Below are 12,296 nucleotides of genomic sequence, written 5' to 3'. Positions count from 1 at the left end.
GAAGCTATAATCCAAAATGTATATTAGAGCAGCACTAGTTGTCCCTGTCCCTGTCCCTGTCCCTGTCCCTGTCCCTGTCCCTGTCCCTGTCCCTGTCCCTGTCCCTGTCCCTGTCCCTGTCCCTGTCCCTGTCCCTGTCCCTGTCCCTGTCCCTGTCCCTGTCCCTGTCCCTGTCCCTGTCCCTGTCCCTGTCCCTGTCCCTTTTTAGATTACTTTAGCTTCCTATGGAGGTAGAAGAAAAAATTATAGATGCAAGAGAATTTTGATATTACCTTACATAAAGAGATAGTTACATCATTTTTCCCGTCATTATATGGCACAGGAATCAGACATGGGGATAAAGGGACAGACTTGTTCAGTGCTGGGAAACTGTGCTTATTGCTCCCAACTCCAATTGCAGGAACAGAGAACAGGGAGCCGGATTTACTCACATCAGCTGGGATTCTCATTGGGGGATTCTTTTGCATATTTATGCAGCCACTGGCTCTGGAGAACTGGAAAAGTTCAATTAAACAACGCAAAAAACTCTAGAACCCACATTACATTACAGGGCAACACAGGAACCAGTGCAGTCTGCATATTATGGTTCTAATTATTAATCAGCTTCTCTGGCAGATATTACCTGACTTGTGCTGTTTTGGTAATTTACTATGATCCCTAAGCTCCGCCTCCCAGCAGCAGCCCAGAGCCCACTGAGCATGTGCGTGCCCTAAATCTTACAAAAGAGGGTCTAACAAAGTAACAAGATGGCGGCCCCCTGGTGGAAAACTTAGAAAGTATAAATCATTACTGTAATTAGGCTTCTCAGCCTCTGGGCTTGTGCAGTAAGGTCAGAATGTTTATGTTTATGTTCAGTATACAAAATACAGCATTTCTAATGATATTCTATTTTAGACTTTAGTTCTCCTTAAGTGTTTGTTATAGAGGTCGACTAATCAGGCTCCCAGGTGAGCTGGGTATCAGGTATAGAAACCTTTGGTTCTTTGCTATTGGATATTTACACAATGTGAGTTTCAATCATATTAAGCTATAATATGTTATTTGTTTCCATGATTATGTACAATATGTCATCATTTATAGATGATCTAATCATGTGTTGAGATACCATCAGTTAACTGCAACACAATTTGCAGAATTACCTTGATACTCAATCCCCTTATGTAATGAAACCTTAGTGATATACATCGTAAAGTCAAGAGGTTTGGTAAATCATTTGATTCACTTAGTAATTACCAGTTGTTTCCACATTGCCTTCCATAACTCACACTGTATACAAGACTTTCTGTATAAAGACCCTGCCCTGTATTAAGCTGGGGATACACTGAGATGCGCTTGTTTGCTGAGGTTGTAGCAAAGTGACAGATCTCTGCCCAGTTTGAGCCACATTCTGCTGATCCTATTACTGGCCGGGGAAGCCACTATTTAGTTAGGGAATCATTCCAACATGAAATAAACCCAATAGGGCTGTTCTGCCCCCAATAAGGGGTAATTATATCTTAGTTGGGATCAAGTACAGGTACTGTTTTATTATTACAGAGAAAAGGGAATCATTTAACCATTAAATAAACCCAATAGGGCTGTTCTGCCCCAATAAGGGGTAATTATATCTTAGTTGTGATCAAGTACAGGTACTGTTTTATTATTACAGAGAAAAGGGAATCATTTAACCATGAAATAAACCCAATAGGGCTGTTCTGCCCCCAATAAGGGGTAATTATATCTTAGTTGGGATCAAGTACAGGTACTGTTTTATTATTACAGAGAAAAGGGAATCATTTAACCATGAAATAAACCCAATAGGGCTGTTCTGCCCCAATAAGGGGTAATTATATCTTAGTTGGGATCAAGTACAGGTACTGTTTTATTATTACAGAGAAAAGGGAATCATTTAACCATTAAATAAACCCAATAGGGCTGTTCTGCCCCAATAAGGGGTAATTATATCTTAGTTGGGATCAAGTACAGGTACTGTTTTATTATTACAGAGAAAAGGGAATCATTTAACCATGAAATAAACCCAATAGGGCTGTTCTGCCCCAATAAGGGGTAATTATATCTTAGTTGGGATCAAGTACAGGTACTGTTTTATTATTACAGAGAAAAGGGAATCATTTAACCATTAAATAAACCCAATAGGACTGTTCTGCCCCCAATAAGGGGTAATTATATCTTAGTTGGGATCAAGTACAGGTACTGTTTTATTATTACAGAGAAAAGGGAATCATTTAACCATTAAATAAACCCAATAGGGCTGTTCTGCCCCAATAAGGGGTAATTATATCTTAGTTGGGATCAAGTACAGGTACTGTTTTATTATTACAGAGAAAAGGGAATCATTTAACCATGAAATAAACCCAATAGGACTGTTCTGCCCCCAATAAGGGGTAATTATATCTTAGTTGGGATCAAGTACAGGTACTGTTTTATTATTACAGAGAAAAGGGAATCATTTAACCATGAAATAAATCCAATAGGGCTGTTCTGCCCCAATAAGGGGTAATTATATCTTAGTTGGGATCAAGTACAGGTACTGTTTTATTATTACAGAGAAAAGGGAATCATTTAACCATGAAATAAACCCAATAGGGCTGTTCTGCCCCAATAAGGGGTAATTATATCTTAGTTGGGATCAAGTACAGGTACTGTTTTATTATTACAGAGAAAAGGGAATCATTTAACCATGAAATAAACCCAATAGGGCTGTTCTGCCCCCAATAAGGGGTAATTATATCTTAGTTGGGATCAAGTACAGGTACTGTTTTATTATTACAGAGAAAAGGGAATCATTTAACCATTAAATAAACCCAATAGGGCTGTTCTGCCCCCAATAAGGGGTAATTATATCTTAATAATATCTTATAATTACAGAGAAAAAGGAAATCATTTTCAAAAATTAGAATTATTTGCTTATAATAGAGTCTATGTGAGGCGGGCTCTCCGTAATTTGGAACATTCTGGATAATGGGTTTACGGATAACTTATCCCATACCTGTAGTATATTTTGTAAACATGCAGTTGAATATTGTACTTTTGTTACTGTGAAAAGGTTCTACATTATAGTTGCACCTTTTTCATTCCTAGAACCACCTGGTGATGTCAGATGCCCGGGGCGGATGACATAAAGGGGTGGGTGGATGATGAAAAGGGGCAGGGCTATGACATCAGAGCAGGGAAGGTGATGTAATGAATTGTTCCAAGCCATAGGAAATTGTTTTGAAACCTTGGCGGGGAGTTTAGAGAGGGACAGTTCCAGATAGGTTACAGCCCTATTTCAAATAGATTTATTAAAGAGCATCTCTCATCGCTCCCTAATAATGGTGAAATCTCAATTTTACATCCGCTGAATGGGGACAGTTTGTTCTGTGAGCAGGAGAAGTGAGTGGGCTGTAGGTGCCCCCCATGCCGGAAGTATCAGGAACGTAAGGGCCATTGATTTTAATTTTTTGTATTAATATTATGTAACCCTTTCTTGGCACATTCACTTAATATTGGGCAGGAGATGTGTGTTCTCAAAGTGATATTGATACTTTGAACTGGGAACAGTGCAGTGGCGCCACCTAGTGGACACTGAGGAACACACCTCTAGGGGATTTCCACTAGGAAATAATCACACACAGTTGCAGAAATATCAACTTTATATAACTTTGAAATAGAAGTAGAACAGCTTTAGGGATGACTGATTATCCTGCTCTGAGGAACTTGTGTGGGCTATCCACTCCTGGCACAGTCTCTGTACTTGCCCAGTCCCAACTTGGATCCGGATAGACCCCCAACCCTTTAATCAGTTCAGTCTCTTCCCCAAGAGCTCTTTAGTCCCCCCAGGTAGCGCTACCTGCCCCAGAGTACCTTCCCCTTTGAAAAGGGTGGCTGCTCCCACGTAGGATGTAACAGGCAATACCTGTTCACTCAGGGGACACAGACTGAGAGTTCCACAGAGGACTTTATATTCCCAGGCAGCCCAGCAGACTTTTATCCTTTCCAGTCTGAACTCACACAGTTTGTGCTGACTGCTCACTCTGGGTCTCTTTCTCTGCACTGGCAAACAACAGCAGGGGCTCCCTTTATAAACTGCTGGGCCCACCCCTAGACTTTTGGCTCCAAAGCTTAGGCACACCTCTCCCAGACGTGCACTGGGGTAGCCAGCTAACCGGATCCCTCCTCAGGCTGTAGCTAGGCTGGATGAGATCACAGACTGAGAAACAGGGGACAGGGTTCTCTGATCCCCTACAATTATTAGTGGCCTGAGCAGAGAGGCTTCGGCCTGGATCCACTGGTGACTGTGATGCCCCACTGTGTGTAGCCATCTTGTTACTCTAGTGTAAATTCTCACTGCTCATTCGTGGGTGTGTTCCTTGGCTGCCCCAGGTCTGTAGCCCTCCGGCCTCAGATTTGTATATATTGCAACATTTTGACTTGGATGCATCTGGCCGCACATGCTCTGCCCCAACCCCTCCCTGACTTGCCCCAACCCCACCCTGACTTGCCTCAACCCCTCCCTGACTTGCCCCAACCCCACCCTGACTTGCCTCAACCCCTCCCTGACTTGCCCCAACCCCACCCTGACTTGCCTCAACCCCACCCTGACTTGCCTCAACCCCACCCTGACTTGTCTCAACCCCACCCTGACTTGCCTCAACCCCACCCTGACTTGCCTCAACCCCACCCTGACTTGCCTCAACCCCACCCTGACTTGCCTCAACCCCACCCTGACTTGCCTCAACCCCACCCTGAATTGCCCCAACCCCACCCTGACTTGCCCAAACCCCTCCCTGACTTGCCCCAACCCCACCCTGACTTGCCTCAACCCCGCCCTGACTTGCCTCAACCCCGCCCTGACTTGCCTCAACCCCTCCCTGACTTGCCTCAACCCCACCCTGACTTGCCCCAACCCCACCCTGACTTGCCCCAACCCCACCCTGACTTGCCTCAACCCCACCCTGACTTGCCCCAACCCCTCCCTGACTTGCCCCAACCCCACCCTGACTTGCCCCAACCCCTCCCTGACTTGCCTCAACCCCACCCTGACTTGCCCCAACCCCACCCTGACTTGCCCCAACCCCACCCTGACTTGCCCCAACCCCTCCCTGACTTGTCCCAACCCCACCCTGACTTACACCAACCCCACCCTGATGTGTTCCATCCCAACCCTGACTTGCCTCAACCCCTCCCTGACTTGCCCCAACCCCACCCTGACTTGCCTCAACCCCTCCCTGACTTGCCTCAACCCCACCCTGACTTGCCCCAACCCCTCCCGGACTTGCCCCAACCCCACCCTGACTTGCCCCAACCCCACCCTGACTTGCCCCAACCCCACCCTGACTTGCGCCAACCCCACCCTGACTTGCCCCAACCCCACCCTGATGTGTTCCAACCCCACCCTGACTTGCCCCAACCCCACCCTGATGTGTTCCAACCCCACCCAGAATCCCTTCTACTTGTTCAACCTTACGATTGTTCTTTCCCCCACAGGCCAAACCAGCCCTGATTCCTGGTTACATTCAGTGCGCAAGTTGCCGGCCCCTTGGGCCGAGCTGGTTACAGAGAACATTATCCTGACGGTACCATCAGATGCTGTTCGCTCACTAACGGATCCAGAATCCCTGCTCTCTTATTGGGACAGGATAATGGGGGCAATTGCTGAGCTTGCAGCCATAGAGACATTTCCACGGCCTGAGCGCTTTGTTGCAGATGTGCAGATCTCAGCGGGTAGGTACTTACTTACTGGGCTTGTGCCTGCTGGGCTGATGGCCACCACTGGTCATTTTCAGGCTTTCAAATGGGGGTCACTGACCCCGGCAGCCTCTGTGAGGCTACAATTTTATTGTCATTGTTACTTTTTCTGTTTAGGCCCTCCTCTATTCATATTCCTATCTCTCTTTCAAACCATGGCCCAGTTGCTAGGATATATTGGAGCCTAGCAACCATATAGCTGCTGAACATAAAGCTAAATAATGAAAAAACTGCAAATAACAAAAAATGAAGATCATTTGCAAATTGTCTCAGATTATCACTCTCTACATCATACTAAAAGTTAATTTAAAGTTGAACAACCCCCATTTAAAATGGACTCTATGGGAGATGGCCTTCCCATGGGATATGGCGTTTCCAGATAAGAGATCCCATTCCCTCTGTAGTTGATTGTATAAGAGGGTTTTATTTCCTGTATTTATAGGATGGATGCACGCTGGGTATCCCATTATGTGCCACGTGGAATCTGTTAGAGAACTGACTGATCTGGCCCATATGCAAACAGAGGGAATGTGGGGCCCAATCCATGAACTTGGACGGAACCAACAGAGAAAGGAGTGGGGGTTCCCACCTCACACCACGGAAGCCACGTGTAACCTCTGGTCTGTGTATGTGCATGAAACAGCCCTGGGGATCCGGCGGGATCAAGCCCACCCCGACCTTCAACCAGATGCCAGGAGATCCCGTATCAAAGCTTATTTGCAGGGTGGGTTGAAGTTAAAGAATTGGGATTCATGGACAGAACTGGAGACCTACCTACAGGTAACACTGGGCTCTGTCTGGGGGAAATAAGCCTCATTGAAGTAGAAGCAGAACATAAAAGAACATAAAACCTTATATATAATTCATGCCTCCCAACCTTTCATTAAGAGAAAGGGACAGTGCGGGTAGTGCGGCAAAATTTTTGGGCACGCCTGCTTTGTGACCACACACCCACTTTACATCCCCCAGATGTGCCAGTATAATCACTAAATAAAAAGAATAAAGGACATATTAACTTCAAAGGTGCCAGTATGACTACATTAAATTGATAAAGGGCATATCAACTTCACACACGCCAACAGTTCTGTGCATTTGCCAAAGTTATAAACAGGGCCAATTCCAGTGGTACATAAATCTGTGTTATTTCCTTCCATTCTTAATCAGCTGAAAGCAAAACAATATGAATGTACCAGTAGAATTTCTAGCCGTATTAACAGGCTTAAGGTTCCCAGACTTATAAGGGCCCCTTTTAAATGTCTGCTATATTTTATGAACCGGATCAGCGATACCTCTGTCTATTCCCCTGCATGCTGTGCTCTGCCAGAGATTCCCAGGAGTGAGAGATATATGTTAGGGGGTGGGAAGGTGAAACTGCCCAGCACACAAATAAAGGCAGCAGCCTCTTCTGCCTGATATAACACAGAGCCCCCCCTCAGCCCCTGACCCACTGAGCAGGAGCAGGAGAGGGATGCAGCCAATGCCGATAGTTAACCCTTGCCTGTCACAAATGCCCCTCCCAGGACAATTAAACATCAAGGTAAGGCTGTGAGCTTGGGGTAGCAGGGGAGATTGAAGAGTTAAGGGGCGGGGCTTTATTCCCCGGAGCAGAGCAGGCACAGCAATCAATTAAATGGCAAAGCTGAAAAGCGGGCAGTGCTATAAATATCGGGACTGTCCCGCTGAAAGCGAGAGGGTTGGGAGGTATGTTTTACTATACTAAACTACAATAATATATAGTTTAATAAATGTAATGCAGGTAATAAGTTGAAGTTTCCCACATTCATTACTGTAAGGTGATTGGGGGGGAGGAGCTTACAAATAAATATCCTGTCATTTGCACAACTTGCTGCTGGTATTAGAAACTTAAATATTAATATTAATAAAGCAGCGAATGTTGAAGACACAAACTGCAGTCTGTAGCCACCGAGACTAGAGGGCTCATTTGTTATGGCAGGGGCTGTAAATATGTGTAGCTACGGTTGGTCGGGCAACTGGCTGATTGGTGCACTTTAGCCAACAGTGATCAAACCAGTTAGCCAGCCCCATGGGCCAAACTGTATAGGAACTGACTGACCAGCCCTCAGCCCAACTGGTCAAACTGCAGACAATTCAGCGGAGGCTTCTCCTCTATAACCATATAACTAAAGTCTCTTCCATGTTTGAACCCTCAGTTTCATAGTAATCACTGCATGTGGGTAGGGGAGATGTGGGGTACCAGGCTGAGAATAGGGGGGCTGTGGGGTACCAGGCTGAGAATAGGGGGCTGTGGGGTACCAGGCTGAGAATAGGGGGCTGTGGGGTACCAGGCTGAGAATATGGGGGCTGTGGGGTACCAGGATGAGAATAGGGGGGCTGGGGGGGTACCAGGCTGAGAATAGGGGGCTGTGGGGTACCAGGCTGAGAATAGGGGGGCTGGGGGGTACCAGGCTGAGAATAGGGGGCTGGGGGGTACCAGGCTGAGAATAGGGGGGCTGCGGGGTACCAGGCTGAGAATAGGGCAGCTGCGGGGTACCAGGCTGAGAATAGGGGGGCTGTGGGGTACCAGGCTGAGAATAGGGGGCTGGGGGGTACCAGGCTGAGAATAGGGGGGCTGCGGGGTACCCAGGCTGAGAATAGGGGGGCTGCTGGGTACCAGGCTGAGAAGAGGGGGCTGTGGGGTACCAGGCTGAGAATAGGGGGCTTACAGGGTACCAGGCTGAGAATAGGGTAAATAGGGGGGCTGCTGGGTACCAGGCTGAGGATAGGGGGGGCTGTGGGGTGCCAGGCTGAGAATAGGGGGCTGTGAGGTACCATGATGAGAATAGGGGGGCTGGGCGGTACCAGGTTGAGAATAGGGGGGCTGGGGTGTACCAGGCTGAGAATAGGGGGGCTGTGGGGTACCATGATGAGAATAGTGGGACAGTGGGGTACTAGGCGGAGAATAGGGGGGCTGGGGGTTACCAGGCTGAGAATAGGGGGGCTGGGGGGTACCAGGCTGAGAATAGGGGGGCTGCGGGGTACCATGATGAGAATAGGGGGGCTGCGGGGGTACCAGGCTGAGAATAGGGGGCTGGGGGTACCAGGCTGAGAATAGGGGGGCTGTGGGGTACCAGGCTGAGAATAGGGGGGCAGGGGGGTACAAGGCTGAGAATAGGGGGGCTGCGGGGGTACCATGATGAGAATAGGGGGCTGGGGGGTACCAGGCTGAGAATAGGGGGGCTGTGGGGTACCAGGCTGAGAATAGGGGGCCTGTGGGGTACCATGATGAGAATAGGGGGGCTGTGGGGTACCAGGCTGAGAATAGGGGGGGCTGCGGGGTACCAGGCTGACAATAGGGGGGGGGGTGCGGGGTACCAGGCTGAGAATAGGGGGGTTGCAGGGTACCAGGCTGAGAATAGGGGAAATAGGGGGGCTGCTGGGTACCAAGCTGAGAATAGGGGGGTTGCAGGGTACCAGGCTGAGAATAGGGGGGGCTGCGGGTACCAGGCTGAGAATAGGGGGGCTGTTGTGTACCAGTCTGAGAATAGGGGGGCTGTGGGGTACCAGGCTGAGAATAGGGGGGCTGCGGCATACCAGGCTGAGAATAGGGGGGCGCGGGGGTACCAGGCTAAGAATAGGGGGGTTGCAGGGTACCAGGCTGAGAATAGGGGGCTCTGAGGTACCAGGCTGAGAATAGGGGGGCTGCGGGGTACCAGGCTTAGAAGAGGGGGGCTGTGGGGTACCAGGCTGCGAATACGGGGGCTGTGGGGTACCAGGCTGAGAATAGGGTAAATAGGGGGTCTGCTGGGTACCAGGCTGAGAAAATGGGGGGCGGTGGAGTGCCAGGCTGAGAATAGGGGGGCTGCTAGGTACCAGGCTGAGAATAGGGGGGCTGCGGGGTACCAGGCTGAGAATAGGGGGGATGTGGGGTACCAGGCTGAGAAAATGGGGGGCTGTGGGGTGCCAGGCTGAGAATAGGGGGGCTGTGGGGTACCAGGCTGAGAGTAATGTATGTGTCTGCCTGTTACAGCTACAAGAAGGTTTCGGCTGGAAACCATTTAAGAGCCTATTCGGACAGTACCAGGACTTCTCCAGTATCAGTGATAAGAACAAATCTAAGATGAACCTGTGGGCAGAGGAGTTCTCTTGGGCTGTGGAAACCAATCTGGTTCCATTCTTTGAGGCCTGGGGTTGGCCCATTGACCCAGAAACTCGCAGCAGTGTCTCTGCATTCCCCGTATGGGAGTCGGATCCCATGAAGCCGTATCTTACGGCACAGAAACCTTAAGGCAAACAGATCTGCTTCATCCGGTACCAGTTACTGTGTTACTATTACAGAGAAACAAAGATATTGCTTTAAAGCTATAATTCCAGATAACAGATCCCATACCTGTATTGTGTGAAATACTATTATATGCTTCTAGAAAGAAATATGCAGAGTAAAGTAATGTTTTAATCCAACAGATTCCCTGTCAGTGATCCCTGAGCTGCAGCCAATCAGCCTTTGCCAGACAGGGGCCCCAGGCAGCAGCAGCCAATAGGAAGCAACAACAGATGAGTGATGGATTAGGGATGGGGATTAAGCAGTTTGTAGTGTGAGATTAAATGCTTTGCTATTGTGTCAGTTCCCTGCTCCTGTTAGGGATTCCCATAAAGGGGAACTTAAACCTTTATAGTAGAAACTTACCAAGTTACAAAGTTATTCCCCATGCAGCGGCCCCTCAGCTCCGGATGGGACGGTTTCATGAAGATCATAGAAATGTAGTGAAAAAGCAAAGGCTTTTATTTATATTGACATTTCTGGCCTTTTGTGCTTCAATGGCCCCACAATAGGCTTGTCCCCCAGCAACAATCTCATAAGGAATGAACAGCGAATGTGGGGTCCCCACACGGAATTCCCACTGTGGGACCCTCGGGCTCTTGGGCCGGCAGAGCTCTGTACTGTCTGTACTTGGTCAGACCAATGGCAAAGACGTAATTTGGAGAATCTGAATCCTATGAAAGTGAATTGGGAGCTGTATGAGACACAGAATAACTCCGGCCCCTCTGTGTTCATTTATACATAGAAACGAGAGGCTCCTCCCGTGGGATTCCTTGCCCAAGAGCTCACAGTCTGCCCTATAGTTCCTGGGATTGACTTTATATTTCCTATTCAGCTCTATTCATTGCCGTTATTGTCTTGTTAACTCTTTCATGCAATGATTTCTGCAGATGTAACATTAACAGCACAATATGGCTGCTGTGTGTATGTATAGCTGTATCCACTGCTACTGGTATGTGCATATACATTAATCAGTAAATACATTCATTATATTCAGGATTCAAAATACACAAGAGGGAATAGGTCTCTACCCCCCAGAGCTAACAATCTAAGTGGGTGGGAAATGTGCAGAACCAAATAAAGGGGAAATAAATGAGCAAAGAGGTAGGTGCTGTTTGGATGCACCAATAACCCCCCTCAGATCCTTCTGCTCTTCAAGTCTTCACAGTCTCAGCTGCAAACACCCATGGGTGCTCTCCCTCCCCAACATCATGGGAGCTGCATGGGGGACACAAAGGTTTCCCTATGGAACAGGATTAAAGGGAACATTAAACTGATACAGAATCACGTTTACTAAATAATCACTAGTGATCACATAGAGCTACAGACCTTTATACTCTTTGGGGTTTTTGTGAGTCTCCCATATACCCCTATGGGAATTATGGGTAAGGGATATAACAGGGCAAGTCACAGTTGGTCGGGGGCATTAGGTGCGGCCCAAAAGCCCCGATTCAGAGAGGAAGAATCCTTGTCCGTTTCCAGTGAGATTGTTACCTCCATAATAAATTGTGGTCTTTAAACATCTTGTGGTTTCTTTATTTGTAAAAATAGTTTCTGTCGTATAAACATATTTGTGTTTGTATTGTGGGTATTGGTGTAACTTGGGTGGATTAGTCCCCTCAGGGGTAGGGACCATGAACTGCCCCACCCCCTCACTCACAGCCCATTATATACCCCATAGGCCACTGTTTCTTAAAAAAAGTCTATTTCCTACTCAGAGCCGTATTTGTATATAGGCACTCGTGCCTAGGGCGGCAGGTTTTGGGGGGCGGCCCTGGGGTGCATATATATTATTTTTTTTAATGCCCCCTGTCTGTGGTACAGATTTCCATAGGAAATCCAGGGAACGGAGCTGGGGGGTGAGGGGAAGGGGGTTGGGTTGCGCGGCGGAAGTGTGACGTCACATGCGCATGGCGCCCCATATGGGGCGTATTTAGGGCCGGTGCCTAGAGTCCCTACTAACATGAGATTAGTGGGCTGAATTTACACACAGACTGTTCTGCCCTATATAATGTCACATACACTGGGGGGCACTATACATTAACAACCCCCCTCTGTACCCGATCCTGTAGCCAGTTTCCTACCCGCGTGCAAATGACTTCACTAAGACCAATAGACCTTAGCTTAGAAACAGTCGTTTGTGGGGAACGGTATCAAATGCTTTGGCAAAATCCAGATAGATTATATCTACTGCATCCCCACTGTCCCACTACTGCCCCCCACTGTCTGACTACTGCCCCCCACTGTCTGACTACTGCCCCCCACTGTCTGACTACTGCCCCCCCAC

General features: G+C 48.0%; 1 protein-coding gene across 1 annotated transcript in view; it reads left to right on the top strand.

Moving 5' to 3' along the window:
* The window catches only part of LOC100485132 (TRPM8 channel-associated factor homolog), a 59,688-nt gene extending 48,159 nt beyond the window's left edge, over positions 1-11,529 (top strand). Inside the window, exons 7-9 of the mRNA XM_031900346.1 lie at positions 5,470-5,706; positions 6,173-6,510; positions 9,719-11,529. Coding sequence (XP_031756206.1) covers positions 5,470-5,706; positions 6,173-6,510; positions 9,719-9,976 — 833 coding nt within the window. The 3' untranslated portion in view covers positions 9,977-11,529. The remainder of the gene's footprint in view (positions 1-5,469; positions 5,707-6,172; positions 6,511-9,718) is intronic.
* Positions 11,530-12,296: the final 767 nt, after the last annotated feature.

Source organism: Xenopus tropicalis, chromosome 4 (assembly GCF_000004195.4).
Source record: "Xenopus tropicalis strain Nigerian chromosome 4, UCB_Xtro_10.0, whole genome shotgun sequence".
In the NCBI taxonomy this organism is placed as follows: Eukaryota; Metazoa; Chordata; class Amphibia; order Anura; family Pipidae; genus Xenopus; species Xenopus tropicalis.
The sequence above is the reverse complement of the archived record's forward strand: the minus strand, read 5'-3'. Positions and strand labels throughout refer to the sequence as shown.